The sequence below is a fragment of the Onychostoma macrolepis genome, chromosome 25, assembly GCF_012432095.1.
Source record: "Onychostoma macrolepis isolate SWU-2019 chromosome 25, ASM1243209v1, whole genome shotgun sequence".
Classification (NCBI taxonomy): domain Eukaryota; kingdom Metazoa; phylum Chordata; class Actinopteri; order Cypriniformes; family Cyprinidae; genus Onychostoma; species Onychostoma macrolepis.
Window position 1 is genome coordinate 15,351,802 of NC_081179.1, and position 22,911 is coordinate 15,374,712.

The following is a 22,911-nucleotide window of genomic DNA, read 5'->3' on the forward strand; positions in this document are numbered from 1 at the left end:
GTTTTGCAAGCAGAGAAGGGGGACTTCCTTCACTGCGGGTAACAAAATCAGATAAATACTGATAGGAATGTACCATTGAACATTCAGAAATGCCAAAAAAAGTAACATTGTATTTGAAAGGAAATAGTAAAGCTGTAGGTTAAAGTGTGTAGGAAGAAAGGAAGAAACTGGCAGGTGGTCCCGTGTAAGTGCCAGAGATACTGGCTCCCACCCTGTCATGCAGTCTAAACGTTTGTGTCTGAAACGTTAATCCACCTGACATTACAGAAACTGTCTACTGCAGTGGATTTACTCTCCATAACAACAATCAGATTGCATTACGGTAAGAAGGACGACTGTGTTTTCACAACTGTTTCAATACAAGAGCGAATATCAAGTGTGTTTCTTGGTGCTGTGCTCAGCATATTCTCAATACATGATGCTTGTATAGGCTAGACGCTCTCCTTTTTATATGGCTCAATGACACGAGGCTCTTTATTTTTTGGTCCGGATGTATTATTATTATTATTATTTTTATTATTAAGTTCTTTATAGTGGGAAAAAAAGGGTTTTTAGATTTTTTAAAAGTTTTTCAGACTAAGAAAAATTATATTTTAAGAACTTTTCATTAAAAGGCTTTGAGGAACGATTTTTTTTATTTAATTTTTTTTTATAGCATCACTGTGAAAAGGATAACTTTTGAAACCTTTATTTTCAAGAACGTATGATGATTGTGTTAAAATACTTAATTAAATTCATTTTAATAATTTATGGGGGAGGCATAATGTCAGAAATGTCAGGTGGTACAACTGTTCTGATATAATACAGAAAAAAGCCTCAATGGTTTCTTATTAAGAATTAGGTTGTTTTTTACAATAAATAAATAAACAAACAAAAGTGATTTACTGCTTATTAATATTTGAAAATCTTTTGTCTGCCAATATGCCAGTGTTATTGTAGTATCACTGAGATAATTTTATATTTATATTTTCAATGTGTTTTTTTATTCTTTCCATTTCCGTTTTATAAATTGTATTAGTTTTTGATTAAATGTCTTTATAGTTTTTTATTATTATTTCAGTTTTAGTTGTTTTTAAACATTAAATTAAACTAATTGAAAATGAGAAACCTGGCAACTAGCTAAAATATTTTAAAAATATTTTTAGTTTTAGTTTTTGTAAACTACAATAGGCTATGCAACCAATATACAGAAACATGCATAAAACAGGGTGTTTCAGGATCAATAAAACACTTAGAATATCTCTTTGTTGTTCTTTTTTTCCCCGTCACAAGACAAGGTTAATTCAGATTGTAAAATTGTGTGTGGTGCCAGTGTGCCACTTCCCCAAAACATTTTATGTTTATAAATGATAATTCATGATATTTCATTTGATACTGGAGTCATTAAATTTAAATGCATTTCAAAAATACAAGAAAGTCTTTATACAAAGACTACATTTCAAACAACTTGCCAGGTTTCAAACTAGATTTTCTCCCCTTTTCTTTAAAATTTATACATTATTGACCCATATAATCAAGGCTTATAAACGAACATGAAGTCCCAAAACAACTAAAGCCAAAGCATTTAATTATAATCAGGCCACAAATCACTCAGAATTATTGTAGTCCTGGAGCGACACAGACTGCTTTGGCATGTCGGTGATCACTAATTGCAGTTCATCTGGGAGCTTGACGAGGAGGAGCCAAATCAATTAACAATGCAAGAGTGTGCCAATGCCAGTGCCACTCAACAACCGCACAGCAAACCCTGATAACTGTGATATCTCTGAACACACATAGCACAACAAAACAAAACGCCTCAGCTGGATATTCAATACAAAGACAAGATAATTAGACCGGATGTGCTGAGCGGTGCTGGAACCAGCGGCTGCTGAGGATATCTCGTCTTTGAAAACAGACTTGAGAGGTTAGTGCAAAGTGTTTATCCAAATCAAAGACAAGAATCTGTCTTATCATGTTTTAATGAAGTTTTCAAAACTCAGCGAATAAAATATAGGATTCAAAGCCACAAAGCAGAAATTAAGGCTGATATTGATACGTTTTATAAAACTTGTGTGACATGATACTTAAATACTGTGGATCCTTAATTGGCTTAAAATACATAAAGCAATTTTTTCACAAATTAAAACATTACGTCACCATACCATTTGATGGGAAGTCTTCACAAAGGAAATGACCTGGCATATGTTAATAATGAAATCATTTATTTTTTGTGGACTAAACAACCATTAAAACTCATGGAAACTGACCATAAATAATAACATGTTCAAGGCAAGTGAAAAGAGCTTTTTGGTGGTAAAGTGTGTGTGTAGAGCAAGTTCCTCCTAATTAGGACTGGACTAGAGACAAGTTCACGGTGGATGGACTCAAGAGGCTTTCAATAGCTGCTTCCCTCAGCAACACCAATGTATTCATTGTGAGGACAACCTGCTTCATGAGAACCGTCCAACTGTAGAGCGACAGCACATAAACAAACTCCCACCGGCATGTAGTGTGTCCGGACAAAGCACTTAAAGCGCTGTAAATATCTATGGGACACTGCAGGTCATTCAGACATGACTCATGGGAACATATTTGCAACACAAAGATACAAACGCACTACAGAAAAGGACCAAAATAAACTTCTTTGCATTGTCTTGTGGAGAAACTGTAACTTTTTGCCACAAAACCACAACTATGAGAAAATCACAATCATCACAATCATTGTAAGTTACAGTTTTGAAGCACTGCAATTGTGAGGAGTGACTGAGAGATATAGTCATTATGAGAAAAGTCAAATTTTGAGCTATAAAATCACAATTATTAAAAACAAACTCAGAATTGTGAGATATAAAACTACATTGTAATATATAAAGTTAAAGTTTTGAGGAATTGAAATTGTAAGAAATAAACTATAGCGACAGAGAGATATAGTCAGTCAAATTTTGAGATATAAAATCAATTGTGGGATAAAAACTCACAATTATGAGAAACAAACTCAGAATTGTGAGATATAAAATTATAGTTATATATAAAGTTATAGTTTTGATGTATGCCAGTTGTGAGAAATACACTAGTGACTGAGAGATATAGTCATTATGAGATACAGTAAGTATAATTTTGAGATATAAAATCACAGAATTGTTAAATATAAAGCCACATTGCAAGGTATAAAGTTACAGTTAGAAGGTTTAAAATTGCAATTGGGAGAAATAAAGTAGTGATTTAGAGATATAGTCATTATGAGATACAGTAAGTACAATTTTGAGATAGTAAGTCACATTGTGGGATATGAAATTACAATTATGAGAAACAAATTCAGGAATGTGACATATAAAGCCACATCGCAAGATATAAAGTTATAGTTTTGAGGTGAAAAATTGCAATTGCAAGTACCATAGTAGTCATTATACAAAAAGACAAATTTTGATAATACCTTGCTTGAAGATGTTAATGTTGGACTTGGCCTACAAGCCCTTTTCCATAAGGTTTATTGGACCAACAGCAGTAATACACACATATTTCCATATACAGACTGCAGCAGGCAAAAGACTCATGCCTGCTGACTTAGTTGTACATTCTTACCCCCATGTAACATATCCCACATCAGCCATGTGCCATATGTAAATCGTATTTAGAGCATTAGCAGATAATCACATACACACTTATGTCCAAACAGGCTGTAAATATCAAATTCATAGGCCACACAGGCCATTGTGAAATGTTTTGGAAAGTATTGAGACATTTCATCACTGAATTTCACGCAAAAAAGCTCATGTTTAGAGGAACGCCAGGGTTTGTTACCGTCAAGACTACTCGGTTGCAAGCTTTACGAGAATAATCTTGGAAAATCTCAATGCATTTAGTCTTTTCCCAATTATCAGATGCAGCATGATGTTTCTGAGCTTATAGGTTTAGCAGAGGCCTGGGTCCACGTGTATTTTTTCCAGATTACTTTTCAAGTTAGGGAACACAAGATTCGGCAGCATGAGGCCTTCTGATTGCAGCTGACCACTGTATTTATTCCAGCTGCATGCTGATTACAATATGAAGTAAATGTTCTGGTTTGATCATAGAATATGAGGGAGAAGAAGTTTTGCAAGTTCATATTTAAAAGGGTTACTTTGGAAGTGTCACGACAAAGGGACCCAGAGGCAAAGGCAAGTCAAACTGAGGTTTTATTGTTCATAAAAATAAACTCAGGTAGTCTGCCGATCACTGGCCGTATCTGGCGGTCGCAAAACTGGACGTTAACACAAGAAGAACTGGAACAAAGGAGTGGACTTGACTTGAGAGTTCAGGAGCCGGGTGCGCCTGTCTCTAAAAGTGAGGTAATCTAAGTCACACCGCCTGAGCACCTTAACAATCGAAAAAGGGCCAATAAATTTAGGTGCTAATTTACGAGACGGAGACTGAAGGGGAAGATTACGAGTAGATAGCCACACTCTCTGACCACAAATGTATCTCGGGGCCTGACAGATGTGCTTTTTCGTCTTACATAATCCATCGCGCACCCTCTTCCAGGTGCGTCGACAGCGCTTAATAAGGACCTGGACAGAGGGGACGGAGGCTTCTGAATCTTGATAAGAGAATAGCGGCGGCTGGTAACCCAGAAAACAATAAAATGGAGATAATCTGGTAGACGACGATGGCAACGAGTTATAGGTGTATTCGGCCCAACCTCGCTGCTCACACCACGAGGTGGGAGTGTGAGCCGCTAGAGTATGGAGCAACCGACCCAAGATCTGATTGAGGCGTTCAGCTTGTCCATTAGTCTGTGGATGAAATCTCGACGACAGACTGGCCGTAGCTCTGATCTGCCAATAGAATTCCCTCCAAAACTGAGAGACAAATTGCGGCCCCTGATCGGAGACTATTGGCGCTTTTCCACGGCATGGTACGGCATGGTACGGTTCAGTAAGGCTCACTTTTGGGGGGTTTTCCACTGGGTACAGTACCTGGTACCTCGTACTTTTTTTAGTACCACCTCGGCCGAGGTTCCAAGCGAACCGTACCGTTACCAAAACGTAACGTGTAAACTCAGCTGATCACTGATTGGCCGGAGAGAATCGTCACTGCCTGCGTCATTGAACTTGCGGCACGAGACACAACAAACCCGCTAGATTTAAATCAGCACAGCCACTCAGCCAGCGAAGGATCAAACACGACTGTTTTGAATGAGCGCACCTTTCTTTTAACAACCAAAAAATGGCTGTTTCGTTGTCAGTTGAGGATGTACAGACTGTCCTCTCGTTGATAGCCGAGGAGCGGATGGAGCGTGGCGGAATTAAAAAGTTTTTCAGGAGTCATGGCAGTAGAGGCGGCGCGACTATAGCGACACGTGAATAATCTTGCCCACTCTAAAGCGGTACTAAACTGCAGTGGAAACACAAACCGAGCCGAACTGAGCCGTGCCGTGCCATTCGGAACCGTACCGAGCCGAGTCGTACCACGCAGTGGAAAAGCGCCATATGTCAGAGGGCAAAAAAACGATCAACGATAGTGAGAATTACCGTGTTACCCGCGGAGGCAGACCCGTAACGAAATCCAAAGCAATGTGCAACCAAGGGCGAGACAGAATAGGGAGGGGGCGAAGTAGACTGGCAGGTGGAGAATTGCTAGACTTAGACTGGGCACAGACAGGACACAAGGCTACAAAATGGCGTACGTCACGGACTAAATCCGGCCACCAGAAACGCCGATGGACAGTAGCTAGAGTCCCCCTCATCCCAGGTTGCGCAGCGAGCCTAGAGGCATGACTCCAGCGGAGAACAGCTGGACGCACGGGCTTGGGAATGAACAATTTACCCGTCGGACACTCATGAGGAATGGCAACATGAACCAGAGCCCTCTTTACCTGTCGTTCGATTCCCCAGACCACGGCCCCGACCACACGACCATACGACCATCGAGCAGAATAGTCTCTGTGGATGAGCCGTCCTCTGACGAACCGAACTGACGAGATAGTGCATCGGGTTTTGTATTCTTAGAGCCCGGTTTATAGGAAATGGTAAGGTCGAACCGTCTGTCTGGCATTCAATCTCTTAGCTGAACTAACATATTCAAGGTTATGGTGATCAGTCCAAACAACGAACGGATGGGCTGCCCCCTCAAGTCAATGGTGCCACTCACCTAGTGCCAACCAAATGGCCAGGAGATCACGGTTACCTACATCGTAGTTATGTTCCACTTGACTGAAATGCCGTATAAAGCATCAATAAAAATTTGCAAACCCCAATAACCTTTGGAGAGCAGTGCGTGAGTCAGGGATGGGCCAATCGATAACAGCGCGCACCTTGGCCTCATCCATACTAATGCCCTCGGTGGACACAACAAAACCCAAAAACGAAACAGATCTAGCATGAAAGACGCACCTCTCAGCCTTAACAAAAAGGTGATTCTCTAACAGGTGTTAGAAAATGAAAAAATGAGAATGTCATCTAGGTACACAAAAACGAAGACATTGAGCATGTCCCTCAGGACATCGTTCACGAGTGCTTGGAAAACAGCCGGAGCATTGGCGGGTCCAAATGGTAGAACCCGGTATTCGAAGTGGCCGAGGGGCGTATTGAAAGCTGTCTTCCACTCATCTCCCTCCTTCATGCGCACCAAATGGTACGCATTGCGGCGGTCTAATTTAAATCCTTGCTCCCTGCAAGATCTCGAAGGCTGATGACATAAGTGGCAACAGGTACCGGTTCTTAACAGTTAAGTCGTTCAACCCACGATAATGTATGCAGGGACGCAAAGAACCATCCTTCTTTTTCACAAACCCCTCCCATACTGCTGTTCCCCAGTCACGTGCCAGTCCAGTCAGGAGAGAGAGCACAAAAGCTACCCTGGAGCGATCCTTGGCATAAGTAGTAGGTTGGAGGGAAAAAAAACACCTCATACTCTTAGCGAACTCAGTAATGAGTTCGCTAAGAGACTGGCAGCAAAGCACAATAATCTGGCAAAAAGGCCTAGTAACACGCAGAGAGAAATAGAGAGGAAAATCAGCGTAAAGAGAGAACAGGTGCAGTCCCAGTCAGCGCGAGCTCTGATTGTGATCGCGAACAGCTGAGTAAAAGATAGCACTACACAAAATAGAAGAGAAAAGAAAACTAGAGACAAACCCGGCTCATGACAGGAATCGTTACTTTGGACTGCTTTGGAGTAATAAAAGTAGTTATAAGAAACACACATTGTGCCACATATATTAAGTCACAATGCAACAAATAAAGTCTCAATTGTGAGAAATAAAGTCACTATTGTAAAGAAAGGTTGTAGTTGTGAGATTTCTGAGATTTATAGTCCAGTTGTGAGATATAAAACAAAAACAAAGTTTCAATATACAAGTTTGAAGGTATAATATTGCAATTGAGAAAATAAAGAAGCAACTGTAAGATACAGGCATTACGAGACAAGTCAGATTTTGAGATGTAAAGTCACAATTATGAGAAACATTTAAAATTTGAGCTATGAAGCCACATTGTGGAATATAAAATAATAATTATTAGACAAAAAAGTATAATTGTGAGATATAAAGTTAAATTTGGGAGGTTTTAATATTGCAACTTCTGAAATAAAGTGATTATGAGATATAGTCATTATGAGATGTAAAATTGTACAGTAATACAGTATTATATATAAAGTCACATTGTGGAATATCATAATTATCAGAAACAAAATCATAATTGTAATATACAAAGTTACATTTCAAGATTTATGTTATGTTTGGGAGGTTTAACTGATTTTTAAATTTTTTTTATTTATTATCAGATATAAAATCACAATTATAAGTCAACATTTTTACATATAAAGTCAAATTGTTGCCAATTAATTCTCCATTATAATTGTAAGGCAAAGCTACATTGCAAGATATAAAGTTACAGTTGAGCGGTATAATATTGCTGTTGTGAAGAATGAAGTAGCGATTATGAGATGCAGTCATGACAAGAATTTTGACATATAACGTTATTGTGGGGCATAAATTCAGAATTATAAGAAAACAAATTCATAATTATGAGATATAAAGTTAAATTGTTAAATATACAGTTAGATTTGGGAGTTTTAATATTACAGCTGAGAAAAAAGCAGCGATTGTAAGATACAGTCATTACAAGATAAGTTACATTTTGAGATACAAAGTCACAAACAAATTCAAATTTGAGATAGTTACATTGTGAGATACAAAGTTACAGTATAGTTGATAAAATTGCAATTGCTAGAAATAAAGTAGACATTGAGGGTCAAATTTTGTGATATAAAGCCACATGAGAAGCATTCAAAAAATGTTGAGGTGTTACAGTTAAGAGGAATTATATTGCAGTTTTTTGTTTTTACTCTGGAGGCATAAATAGGTTTCAGCAGTTGGATAATAGCAGAATGGATTTAAAAATGGATAAAGCAAAAATCTTAAATATCGTTTTTTCACATTTTTAAAAACCCTATAAACTTTCTTTCCAGGTTTAAATGAATAAAAAGGCAAAACAGTTCAATGCTGCAACATGATGTGCAGCTCCATTGCCATCTGGATTCAATCAGTCCATTTTGTAAAGAAGAGAAAGAAAATGCAGTTGGTTCTCATGTCCCTTGAGCACTGTCTGTCTGAGGAGAAAGCAGTGCCAGTATGTCTCAGACGGGTTTTTGGGGGGTCTTTTTTGTGGTTGGGCACTGTAGATGGTTGTGGTTTTTTGAAAAGACTTGGTGACTTCACCACGTTGTTGCTCTTGGTTAGATGGACAAGTTTCACTGCCATCTCACTGGAAGAGGAAATGCAGATCTTCCACATGTACTGTAAGCTACATTTTCCCTTTTATTTTATCTGACAGACTCCCACAAACCCATGAGAAAGAGATGTTATCCATTAAAAATATCTGAGGAGAAGAAACTCTTCAGATGGTGAATTGATATTACTGTTTTCTTTGTCTTTATTTTCTCTTTGAACAAAACTTGTTCTAAAGAATTATTTGAAAAATAAATAGGCCGAAACAGGCACATGCTTTCATTTGCGAGGCCCCCTGAGTGTACACAATCACACTTGTAACCGTGAGAGGAATTTGACGGAGATTAGAAAGGAATTTTAATGTACTACACATGACATTTTCAAATGTTCAAATGTGACTTGTCATTTAACGTGATTTCCCATATTATTTAAACCAAAATTACAAAACAGTTTCCAAATATCCAAGGGTCTATATAAGGCAGTAAATCTAGATATTGTCAACAAAGTTGGGTAAAACTGCTCCTTTGAGCAAGATCTTTACAGCATTTTTCATGCAAATATATTGTATAACTAAATATATTGTAATTCTGCATGGAGGAATGGGAAAAGAATAATACAAGAATCATCTACAAAAAGTTTGGGTTACACTTTATTTTAAGGTATAATTATGCATTTAAATACGGAGTAGTATTAATTACATAAAGTTATTTCTGCCAAAAGGGCAATAAAAGCAACACAAATGTAGCGGAGTACTTATTTTATAATTTTTATATACATTTTATTTTAGTAAAAGATTTTCAAATGTTTATGTTTTATTGTATTATGCTTTATATCTAACATTTTTAACATTGCCATTCAAACATATATCTAATACAATACAATACAATACAATAATAGTTTTCCAAGGAATAGATTTACTCTTTCACAGTGCAAGTAAATCAATCAACTTTATCCATTTTAAATATTTGTGTAACGTACAGCTAGACGGTGTTGCTATTGTTAACTACAACAATTAAAATAGTTTTCGATAACGGACAAAAATCTGAAATAAAATCTACATATTAGATTGAGAAAAAACTTTAACAAAAATTGACAAACTAAATAAGTTTGGAACCTAAAATTGGAATAAATTAAATCTAAATATAAAAAGTAAAAAAATTTTTTATAAACACTAATAATAAAAATAAAAATGACAAAAGCACATAAAATTATTACTAAAAATCAAAACGTAAACTGAAAATGTTATAATAATATTATTAAATACTAGTAAATAATATAAAATTCCCAGTTCTGCTAGATTACAGTCACTTAATCAAGTCCTATATGCATGAATTACACGAATGAGCATTGAAATGAAGGGACAGTTAATTGGGTGGAGTACAGAGGATCATTGTGCAGTGAAATCTAGAGCACCACGGCTCAATGACCCTCATTTGTCTGTCACTCAACCACATCTTTGATTTTCCTTGCCAAATGACCCTCATGATGTAATCATTTTTTCAACAGCGATGGGATTTTTCATATTTTGTTTCTCTTCAGGTTGTGGCATGTGGGTTGATTGATCTATGCGGGCATTCGAGTGATGGCGCTGATCGGCTTTCTGGCACTGGCAGTGTATGGATCACTGGTGGCTTGGGCGGATCAGTTGAAGCAGGCCCGAACGCCTTTGTTACCCCATCGGCCGTTTGTGGTGGTGTGGAACGCACCTACTGAATCCTGCCGTCTTCGATTCAAGGTTGAACATGTGTCAATAATCTAGCAAACGTTGTGTGGTCCAAATGATGGGAATAACATCTTGTCCATCTCTTTAACAAGGTGGATTTGGACCTTAGTGTCTTCGACATCGTTGCAAACAATAACGAGACCTTGAGCGGCCCCAACGTGACCATCTTTTACCACAGTCACCTGGGATACTATCCTTACTACACCACCTCTGGGATTCCCATCAATGGTGGCCTTCCTCAGAACCAAAGCCTGAGCAAGCACCTCAGCAAAGCTCGAGCCGACATCGACAAGCTCATACCCTTCAAGGACTTTCATGGGCTTGGTGTTATCGACTGGGAAAACTGGCGACCGCAGTGGGTTCGCAATTGGGGCTCGAAGGACATCTACCGGAACAAATCCAAGGAGCTTATAAGGAAACTGCATCCTGGTTGGCCACAAAGTAAGGTGGAGAATGAAGCAAAGGAGCTCTTTGATAGAGCCGGACAAGTATTCATGAACTCAACACTGGGTCTGGCCGAAAGTCGACGACCGCATGGCCTTTGGGGTTTTTATCTGTTTCCTGACTGTTACAATTATGGCTACAAGCAGCATCCTTTGCGTTACACTGGAGAGTGTCCTAATATAGAGCATGTGCGCAATGATCACCTGATGTGGCTGTGGAAGGAGAGTACGGCTCTCTATCCTTCCATCTACCTTGACTATGAGCTCAAGTCTTCAGCTAATACTGTTAAATTTGTGCACTACCGTGTCAAGGAGGCCATGCGGATTGCCTCGATTGCTAGGAATGACTATACGCTGCCTGTTTTTGTCTATTCCAGGCCCTTCTATGCATACACATTTGTTGTCCTATCAGAGGTGAGTAGAACTTTAAATATAGGATTAAAGTTTAGTAATTAAGTTTGAAGGAGTTGAAAAAGCCGAAACGTGATTTCTTGTCATTTCATTGTTATGGCTTTTCTATAATTTAAAAACAGAATTCCAATTCCAATCTTTCCAACAAACAGAATAGCAAAAACAATGATCGTTTTCAAACAGGTTTCTCCAAACACTTCCCTTGTTTAGTTATTTAAAGGTTTAGTTCACTCAAAAATGAAAATTCTGTCATTAATTACTCACCCTCATGTCGTTCCAAACCTGCAAGACCTTCGTTCATCTTCGGAACACTCATTAAGATATTTTTGATGAAATTTGAGAGCTTTTTGACCCTGCATAGACAGCAACGCAACTGACATGTTCAAGGGCCAAAAAGGTAGTAAGGACATCATTAAAATAGTCCATGTGACATCAATGGTTCAACTGTAATTTTAACTAATTAAATTTAATTTTATCAACTAATTTATTTATTAAATAATTGTATTAACTTTATTCAATAATTTCTTGCGCATGCGTCATGGTACTGTCGTGAACGCGTGTCAAAGACTGACATGGAAGAGAAGAAATTGTTGAATAAAATCATTATTTTTGTTTTCTTTGCGCACAAAAAGATTTTCGTATTCTTGTAACTTCATAAAATAGGTTGAATTACTGATGCCACATGGGCTTTTTTGACAATGTCCTACTACCTTTCTGGGCCTCGAACATGTCAGTTGCGTTGCTGTCTATGCAGGGTCAGAAAGCTCTCAGATTTCATCAAAAATATCTTAATTTGTGTTCCGATGATGAACGAAGGTCTTTTGGAACAACATGAGGGTGAGTAATTAATGACAGAATTTTCAGTTTTAGGTGAACTATCCCTTTAATAACTGCTTAGAAAGTATTGAGTTGCTTTACTCCATACCAACTTGCTACTTTGCATGCTTTCCAGCCATCTAGAAGAACCTGTCAAACACACATTGTTTTAATCATTCATCAAATACTTGAGTGACAGACCCCACCTCCTAAATCACCCTCCTCCCCAGCATCTTAAATGCCAGAGATATGCTTAAACACTCATCTGTCACCTCATTATGAGTGGAATGTTCCAAATCAAACTCTGCAGTAGGTCTGCCGTCGTGTTTTCAGTTTGATGGGACCACCCACCTTTCTAGACAACGAGGTACATCACAAGGTAATGTACTTATTATGACTAGTTTAGGTTACAACAGATAGCTTCCATATGTTCATTGTGATAGTACAAGCTCCAGACCTTACATTATACATGTAGGCCTGCTGCATTGTTTCACTTCCTGCCAGGCGAAAATCAAATGTGCGATTACACACCTCTCCTCAGTAAGTCATATGATTTAAGGTATCATTCATAGCTGACATACAAATTCTAAACCCTACATACAACAAACGGTAATTGTGATGTTTGTGTTGAGAAAAACTAACAGATTTCTTTTCCAGGCCTGCTACTATATGACTCAATCTCTTGCTTTTCTGCATTAACATAAAGAAAAAGTATATTAATTTTGAACAGAGTGACCTGGTCCACACTATAGGAGAGAGCGCAGCACTGGGGGCCGCTGGGGTGGTCCTGTGGGGCTCTTCCGAATATGCAAGATCTCAGGTACTCATTATTTACAATGCTGTTCAAATTCTTTTGAATGTTTCTTAAGCTCAATGCTGAATTAATGTAATCAAAAATACAGTAAAAACAGCAATATTGTGAAATATTTCAATGTCAAATAACTGTTTTATATTTCAGTATAATTTATATTTGTGATGCAAAGCTTAATTTTCAGCATTATTACTCCAGTCGTCAGTGTCGCATGATCCTTCAGAAATCATTCTAATATGTTGATTCACTGAAACATTTCTTATTATTAACAGTGTTAAAAAAACAGCTGCGCTGCTTCATATTTTTTGTGTCAATTTTGATCAATTTAATGCATCTTTGCTGAACAAAAGCATTCATTTCTTGTTTTAAAAAACATACATTTACATTTACATTTACATTTAGTCATTTAGCAGACGCTTTTATCCAAAGCTACTTACAATTGGGGAATACATAGAGCGATTAATCTTGAAGAGGCAATCAGACATACGAAGTGCTTGCAACACCAAGTCTCAGGCATTGTTCAAATAAATACAAACTACCAAAGGAAGGAATAAGTAAAGATAATTTTTTTTTTTTTTTTTTAAGTTTAGGATGAAGTCAAGTGCTGTCGAAAGAGATGAGTTTTCAGTTGTTGCTTGAAGATTGACAGGGATCCAGCATTCCGGATAGAGGTGGGAAGATCGTTCCACCAGCCAGGAATGGTGAATGAGAATGATCTAGAGAGTGATTTTGCGCCTCTCTGTGATGGTATCACGAGGCGTCGCTCACTAGCAGATCTCAGATTTCTGGAGGGGATGTAGTTTGTTAATAGAGAGTGCAAGTAAACGGGTGCTGAGCCAGTGGTTGTTCTATATGCAAGCATCAGTGTCTTGAACTTGATGCGAGCCGTGATTGGTAGCCAGTGCAGGGAGATAAAGAGAGGTGTAACATGGGCTCTTTTGGGCTCGTTGAAGACCAGTCGTGCCGCTGCATTCTGAATCATTTGTAGAGGTTTGACTGTATTAGACGGAAGTCCAGCCAGAAGAGCATTGCAATAGTCCAGCCTAGAAATGACAAGGGCCTGGACAATAAGTTGTGCAGCATGCTCTGTCAGAAAGGGCCTGATCTTTCTGATGTTATATAGTGCAAACCTGCAAGATCGAGCAGTTTTGTAATGTGGTCTTTGAAGGTCAGCTGATCATCAAAGATTACACCAAGATTTCTGACCGAAGTTGATGGGGTTATTGTTGATGAACCTAACTGGATCGTGAAGTCATGCTGTAGAGTCGGAGTGGCAGGGAGGACAAGAAGCTCAGTCTTTGCCAGGTTGAGCTGCAGGTGATGTTCTTTCATCCATGCCGAGATGTCCGCCAGGCAACCTGAGATCCTTGCAGCTACCGTTGGATCATCTGGTTGAAAAGAGAGGTAGAGCTGTGTGTCATCAGCGTAGCAATGGTATGAGAATCCATGTGCCTGTATGATGGGACCCAGTGATGTAGTGTATGTGGAGAAGAGGAGGGTCAAGAACTGATCCCTGAGGAACCCCAGTGACCAGTGTATGTGCTTTGGATACCTCACCTCCCAGGCCACCCTGAAAGACCTACCAGTGAGATAGGATTCAAACCAGCGAAGTGGAATGCCAGAGATGCCCAGTGATGAGAGGGTGGACAGGAATATCTGATGATTGACAGTGTCAAAAGCGGCAGATAGGTCCAGCAGAATGAGGACTGATGATTTGGAATGGGCTTTTGCAATTGCAGGGCTTCAGTGACCGAGAGAAGCGCAGTCTCAGTTGAATGGCCCCTCCTGAAACCTGACTGTTTAGCATCCAGTTTGTTGTTCTGTGAAAGAAACAGTGAGACTTGGTTGAAGACAACTCGTTCAAGTGTTTTCGCTATGAACGGAAGGAGAGAGACAGGTCTGTAGTTTTCTATAAGAGAAGTGTTTAATGTAGGTTTTTTGAGCAGTGGGGTTACCCGAGCCTGCTTGAACGCAATGGGGAAGTTACCTGTGAGTAGGGATGTGTTGATGATGTGTGTGAGTGCAGGTAAGAGTGTGGGTGAGATTGCTTGGAGAAGGTGTGAGGGGATTGGGTCAAGAGGACATGTTGTAGGATGGTTGGAGAGGAGAAGCTTGGATACTTCAGCTTCAGTGAGTGGACAGAAAGAAAAGATGGGAGTTTTAGCAGTGGATGTGGTAGGGTGAGGGTCCTGTGTGCGTGGAGGTGAAAACTGACCACTGATTGATCTAGTTTTGTCTGTAAAGAAAGTGGCAAAGTCATCAGCTGTAATAGAGGTGGAGGGAGGAGGTGGAGGGGGACAGAGGAGGGAATTAAATGTTCTGAAGAGATTACGCATGTCTGGAGCGCTGTCGATCTTGTTGCGGAAATGTGAGGATTTGGCAGTGTGGACTTTAGCAGAGAAGGATGTGAGCATAGACTGGTACCTACTGAGGTCCGACAGATCGTTTGATTTGCGCCATTTTCTCTCTGCCGCTCTGAGTGTAGTCCGATGTTCACGAAGAACCTCGGATAACCAGGGGTTGGAAGGAGCAGCCCGTGCGGGCCTAGAGGAGAGAGGACAAATGTCGTCTAGACAAGAGGTTAAGGTAGAGCATAAAGTCTCAGTAGCTGCGTTTACATCCAGAGATGAGAAATGGGTGGGTGAAGGAAGAGAGGAGGATACTACAGAGGAGAGATGGGAAGGAGAAAGGGAGCGCAGGTTTCGTCTAAAAGTAACTGGTAGGGGTTGGTGGCACAGGAGAAGCAAAGTGTAATGTAAATGTAATGAAGAAATGGTCCAGTATGTAGCGGTTGTACCAGAATGTTATCTGCAGTACAATTGCGTGTGTAAATTAAGTCAAGTTGGTTGCCTGATTTGTGCGTGCTAGTAGTGGTAAGGCGTTTGAGATCAAATGAAGCTAGGAGTGCATGGAAGTCTGTAGCATAAGGCTTGTCTAGGTGAATGTTGAAATCACCAAAGACTAGGAGTGGAGTGCCATCCTCCACGAAGAGGACAGCAGCCCGTCCAGCTCCTCTAGGAAGGTGGCTAGAATTTGGCTAGGGGGACGGTAAATGACCACGATCTGGAGTTTTATCGGAGCTGATACAGTAATGGCATGAGATTCAAATGAGTTGTAATTGCATAGGGAAGAGCGGGTTGAGTATTTCCAATTGTTAGAAATGAGCAGACCAGTGCCTCCACCCCGGCCAACTTGCCGGGGGGTGTGAGAGAAAGAGAGATTAGTAGAGAGAGCAGCTGGGGTTGCTGAGTCTTCTGGACGAATCCAGGTCTCAGTCAAGCCCAAGATGCTGAGCGTGGATTTTAAAGAAAAAGCAGAAATGAAGTCAGCTTTGTTGACAGCTGACTGACAATTCCAGAGACCCACAGAGAAGGAAAGAGGTGTAGTGAAGGAGGTAGAGATAAGGCGCAGGTTAGCAGGATTACGTTGCCGTCTGCGTGGGACGTTAGAGCGTGGTTGAGAGAGAACCGGAATAGTTTGGAAACACATGATAGAGGTGGCAGGAAAGAGGATGGAAACGGAGAGTGTGTAAGGGAAGGGGGAAAAAAGAAAAGATACTTAAGTGTGTCGCTCGGTGTCGTTGCTCGGTTAAATTCGCGCAGGAAAAGTCGATGGTCTTTACCCTCGTCGGTCTTCACACGAGGAGGCTGAACGCTTCCGCTGATGCTTCCGCGTCAGCGCTCGGACCTCTGATAAATACAGCCTAACACACTACCGTGAAAACAGCTGTGGCCGGCTTCTGATTGGCCCAGCCAATAGCCTTGTTCAAATAACTCAAGACGAAACTAACACTTCGCTTGCAAGGAGCACTGAAAATGATCCAGGTTCCTTCTTAGCCGAGGTGCAAATTATTATAATTAACAGAAAGTGCAATCAAACAACGAAACCTCAACGAAAATGCAGAATAGAAATAGAAGGGAAACGAAAGTATTCCTTCCCAACAGCAAGTAAATAATTTAAACAACAGATCTATGACTAAGTATCGCAACACTTACGAGCTGCTGTCCGTCTCTTCTGGTGAATATTCGGCTTCTCCCGACTTGTAATAGCGAACAGGCAGTTTAAATACTTTTACAGTCGCTGTGGCCGGCTTCTGATTGGCCCAGCCAATAGCCTTGTGCAAATAACTCAAGACGAAACTAACACTTCGCTTGCAAGGAGCACTGAAAATGATCCAGGTTCCTTCTTAGCCGAGGTGCAAATTATTATAATTAACAGAAAGTGCAATCAAACAACGAAACCTCAACGAAAATGCAGAATAGAAATAGAAGGGAAACTAAAGTATTCCTTCCCAACAGCAAGTAAATAATTTAAACAACAGATCTATGACTAAGTATCGCAACACTTACGAGCTGCTGTCCGTCTCTTCTGGTGAATATTCGGCTTCTCCCCTATGGTAATGTACATCAGACACAGAACAAATTTAATCATAATCATTTTAATCAAATTAAATGCTAATAATATTATCCAGCATTAAATCTCCTTGACTAGATTTGCTGCATTTTTTAGCTGAATTTGCTAATATTAGCAGCCATAACCAACCGCATTTGGGGATCAGCATCTGCTTGAGCTGATGGTATTAACATATTAAACATGTTTAAAGCTCAGGAAATGTTCTATCCTCAATTCATGTCTTAAAAAGGACATTTCAATCAATATGTAATCATCTAAACCTAATATAAAATAATACTAGTATCATCATGACTGATGATATAATGGCGTCGCTGTATCTGGTGATATACAGTACTGTATCGCACAGCGACAGACGTGCTCCTGAAGGGCACATGCTCATTTTGTGGGTGAATCCCATTTCCTGTTTACAGAGAGCATAAGGATGAGAGTAAACTGAAGCAGATGGAAAGATTTAACAAAATGCTAATGTGTTTTTATGTTGCGTGACATAATGGGAATTATGTTTATTCGTCTCGTAAATGAGCTTAGACATTTTGACTCACTTGGAGGAAATTTCTGACGAGTTATATCATGTTCAGTGAAGTTGATAGAAATAGAGTTTAACAGAAACACACTTTATCATGAGAAAAATGAAGAACATGGCCAGTATTCAAATTTATATTATTTTGTGTAACAAATTAAAAACAAAACATTAAAAACTAAAAGTAATCATTTTAAATACTAGAAGTGAATTTAGGCATCATAACAGTATACAAATTTCCCAAATATTAGATTTAACAGTGTTATTATATTATTATCGTTATTGTTTTTATAAAAGATTAACTTTACATGAGCATTAGATAATGGCAAAGTTAATCTACTGTAAATGTAAAAATGAGGGAAATGAGCATGAACAATTGTACAATAATCAACCAATTTTATTTTAGTATTATTTATAAACTATTATAATATTTATAATTTTTATTTTAGTTTAAGTTTTAGTAACTTTTTACATACTTATTATCATTAATATTTTTGTAATATTTCTATTTAGCTTTAATTTATTTTATTTCAGTTGTAGTCAGGGTTATTATAGTTATAAAACTAAAAGCTTAAAAAAGATTTTTGTCATTTTTATAAATATTTTATTATATCTTTTCATGTGACAACACTGAAGAAATGACACTTTGCTACAATGTAAATTAGTGAGTGTACAGCTTGTATAACAGTGTAAATTTGCTGTACCCTCAAAATAACTCAACACACAGCCATTAATGTCTAAACCGCTGGCCACAAAAGTGAGTACACCCCTAAGTGAAAATGTCCAAATTGGGCCCAAAGTGTCAATATTTTGTGTGGCCACCATTATTTTCCAGCACTGCCTTAACCCTCTTGGGCCTGGAGTTCACTAGAGCTTCACAGGTTGCCACTGGAGTCCTCTTCCACTCCTCCATGACGACATCATGGAGCTGGTGGATGTTAGAGACCTTGCGCTCCTCCACCTTCCGTTTGAGGATGCCTCACAGATGCTCAATAGGGTTTAGGTCTGGGGACATGCTTGGCCAGTCCATCACCTTTACCCTCAGCTTCTTTAGCAAGGCAGTGGTCATCTTGGAGGTGTTTGGGATTGTTATAATGTTGGAATACTGCCCTGTGGCCCAGTCTCCGAAGGGAGGGTATGTCACAGTACATATTGGCATTCATGGTTCCCTCAATGAACTGTAGCTCCCCAGTGCCTGCAGCACTCATGCAGCCCCAGACCATGACACTCCCACCACCATGCTTGACTGTAGGCAAGACACACTTGTCTTTGTACTCCTCACCTGGTTGCCGCCGCACACGTTTGATACCATCTGAACCAAATAAGTTTATCTTGGTCTCATCAGACCACAGGACATGGTTCCAGTAATCCATGTCCTTAGTCTGCTTGTCTTCAGCAAACTGTTTGCGGGCTTTCTTGTGCATCATCTTTAGAAGAGGCTTCCTTCTGGGACGACAGCCATGCAGACCAATTTGATGCAGTGTGCGGCGTATGATCTGAGCACTGACAGGCTGACCCCCACCCCTTCAATCTCTGCAGCAATGCTGGCAGCACTCATACGTCTATTTCCCAAACACAACCTCTGGATATGACGCTGAGCACGTGCACTCAACTTCTTTGGTCGACCATGGCGAGGCCTGTTCTGAGTGGAACCTGTCCTGTTAAACCGCTGTATGGTCTTGGCCACCGTGCTGCAGCTCAGTTTCAGGGTCTTGGCAATCTTCATCCTACGCAATCTTTATGTAGAGCAGGGGTTCCCAAACTCGTTCCTGGAGCCTCCCCAACACTGCACATTTTGCATGTCTCCTTTATCAATCACACCTCATTCAACTCATCAGCAGCAACTCCAAGACCTGAAATGGGTGTGTCAGACAAAGGAGACATACAAAATGTGCAGTGTTAGGGAGGCTCCAGGAACGTGTTTGGGAACCCCTGATGTAGAGCAACAATAATTTTTTTCAGATCCTCAGAGAGTTCTTTGCTATGAGGTGCCATGTTGAACTTCCAGTGACCAGTATGAGAGAGTGAGAGAGATAACACCAAATTTAACACACCTGCTCCCCATTCACACCTGAGACCTTGTAACACTAAGGAGTCACATGACACCGGGGAGAGAAAATGGCTAATTGGGCCCAATTAGCCATTTTTGTGGCTCACTTTTGTGGCCAGCGGTTTAGACATTAATGGCTGTGTATTGAGTTATTTTGAGGGGACAGCAAATTTACACTGTTATACAAGCTGTACACTCACTACTTTACATTGTAGCAAAGTGTCATTTCTTCTGTGTTGTCACATGAAAAGATATAATAAAATATTTACAAAAATATGAGGGGTGTACTCACTTCTGTGAGATACTGTATGTGTGTTTGTGTGTGTGTGTGTATATATATATATATATATATATATATATATATATATATATATAAAATTTATAAAAATTCATAAAACTATATAGATTTTTAAAATCTTTTAAAAAGCAAAAACTAATAAAAATGACTAAATACAAATATAAGATTTCAAAATAATTCAAAATATAAATACTGTAATAGTATCTTAATGATACTTCAAGTTTTTTTTTTGTAACTTAATTTTAGTACTTTTTAGTGCTTTAGTACTTGCATTTATTTCAAGCAAGTTGCCAGAAGGCAACATTAATTTTTAGATCTACCTATTCTAATTTTGAAAAGTTTCTCATCTAATATTTATATTTTTTATTTTATTTCAATTAATAAAAAATGTTTTAAATAATTTTAGTAAACAGTAACAATATGGCACTGATACACTTAATAAACTGATATCGACAAATATATATATATATATATATCGTCATTCTCGACTCCTGAGAGACTATCTGCGATATATACACTGCCGGTCAAAAGTTAAGGGATCAGTAAGATTTTTAATGTTTTATCAAGAAGTTTCTTATGCTCATCAAGGCTGTATCTATTTGATCAAAAATACAGGAAAAAAACCCTGTTATTTTGCGACCTATTATTGCAATTTAAAATAACAGTTTTCTATTTTAATATACTTTAAAATATAATTTATTCCTGTGATCAAAGCTGAATTTTCAGCATCATTACTCTAGTCTTCAGTGTCAAATGATCCTTCAGAAATCATTCTAATATGCTGATTTATAATCAATGTTGGAAACCGTTGTGCTGCCTCATATTTTTTTGGGGACCTGTGATATTTTTTTAGGATTCTCTGATTAATAAAAAGTTAAAAAGAACAGTATTTATTAAAAAAAAAAAAAATGTTGTGTTACAATATACAATGCTATTCAAAAGTTTGGGGTCAGTACATTTTTTCTTTCTTTTTTTTAAAGAAATTATTCAGAAAATTTATTCAGGAGGGATGTGTTAAATTAATAAAAAGTCATAGTAAAGACTTATATTGTTAGAAAAGATTTCTATTTTGAACAAATGCTGCTCTTTGTAACTTTGTATTCATCAAAGAAAAAATGTATCACGTTCCAAAAAACAATATGAAGCAGCACAACAGTTTCAACACTCATAATAAATCAGCATATTAGAATGATTTCTGAAGGATCATGTGACACTGAAGACTGGAGTAATGATGCTAAAAGTTCAGCGCTGTGTCACAGAAATAAATTCTATTTTAAAAGTATATTAAAATAGAAAACCAATATTAGAAATTGCAATAAGATTTCACAATATTACTGTTTTTTCTGTATTTTTTGATCGAATAAATACAGCCTTGATGAGCAGAAGAGACTCCCTTAAAAAACATTACAAATCTTACTGATCCCAAACTTTTGAGCGGCAGTGTATAGAAATACGAGTGTCTTTAATATGTGTTTGTCTTTGTGCAGAGAAACTGCTTGACAGTCAAGAAGTACATTGATGGTCCACTGGGTCACTATGTGATCAATGTGACCTCAGCTGCTAAGCTGTGCAGCAAGGCCTTGTGCAAGAAGAACGGCAAATGTGTCCGCAAGAGCCTGGACTCTGGGGCCTACCTGCACCTCAACCCGCGCTTCTTCAACATCCACCTCAACCACGGCATCCGAGGACCACGCTTCCACGTCAGCGGCCACCTCAACAACCACGATATCCTGGACATGAAGCACAAGTTCACCTGTCAGTGTTACCAGGGCTGGACGGGCATCTACTGTGAGATGCCCCAGATAACAGAGCCTGTCCCGTCCCAACCGAGAGACAGTGTCCTGGGAGAACTACTGCTGCTCCTGTCCCTTCACTTCTCCTGTCTGTCTGTCATCATGTTCTTGGGTCTGTGTCTCATTATTAAGTGTCTGATACTGTAAAGTGCAGGGTAGATGGGACTTTGGACTGGATCTGTTAAATAAAAAGACAAGGAAATAAAGTTAGTTGTAGCTGTATCTCAATGACTGTAAAGTTTTGAGTCTAGAAGTGGTTTTGTATGTTGCCTATGTTAAATCAGAATCAGAAACATGCAGCACAGCACAACCAGTATACTTCGATTCATGAACAATGGCTCCTTTAAATGTTTTTAATTTTAGTGTTTCAAAAGCATACAGGACAACCTGTATGGTATGTGATTCACGAATAAATGACTCTTTTGAACAGTTTTTTTTATGAATCAAAAGCATTACAGCACAATCAGTGTTTTCTGATTCATGAACAAATGGCTCTTTTAAAACAGTTATCTTTAGCGAATCAAAAATAAAGCATAACCAATGTACCTGTAGCTCCATGAACAAGTTACTCTTTTAAATATTTTTCTTTTTAGTGAACCAAAAGCATACAGAAAAACCAGTATGATGTGTGGATCATGAACAAATGACTCTTTTGAACTGGTTCTTTTTATGGAATCAAAAACATGCAGTATAGCATAACCAGTGTGGTTCAATTCATGAACAAATGACTCTTTTAAACCAGTTACCAGAAAGACTCTTTAAATCTTTAAAAAAACAACAAAAAAAACAAAAAACAATTGTGAATCAAAAGCATACAGAACAACCAGTATGGTGTGTGATTTATGAACAAATGACTCTTTTGAACTGGTTTCTCTTAAAGAATCAAAAATACAGTATTGCACAACCAGTTTGATTCAATTCATGAACAAATAACTCTTTGTAACCAA

The 22,911-nt window shown here is 38.7% G+C and overlaps 1 protein-coding gene across 1 annotated transcript; it reads left to right on the top strand.

Annotated features, from left to right (window-relative positions):
* The first annotated feature begins 1,521 nt into the window (after window positions 1–1,521).
* Window positions 1,522–22,175, top strand: hyal6 (hyaluronoglucosaminidase 6). Its single transcript, XM_058767706.1, has 5 exons — window positions 1,522–1,906; window positions 10,226–10,421; window positions 10,502–11,266; window positions 12,810–12,899; window positions 21,659–22,175. Exons 2-5 carry the CDS (start codon window positions 10,269–10,271, stop codon window positions 22,109–22,111), a joined length of 1,461 nt encoding a protein of 486 aa, XP_058623689.1. The 5' UTR covers window positions 1,522–1,906; window positions 10,226–10,268; the 3' UTR covers window positions 22,112–22,175.
* The last annotated feature ends 736 nt before the right edge of the window (window positions 22,176–22,911 follow it).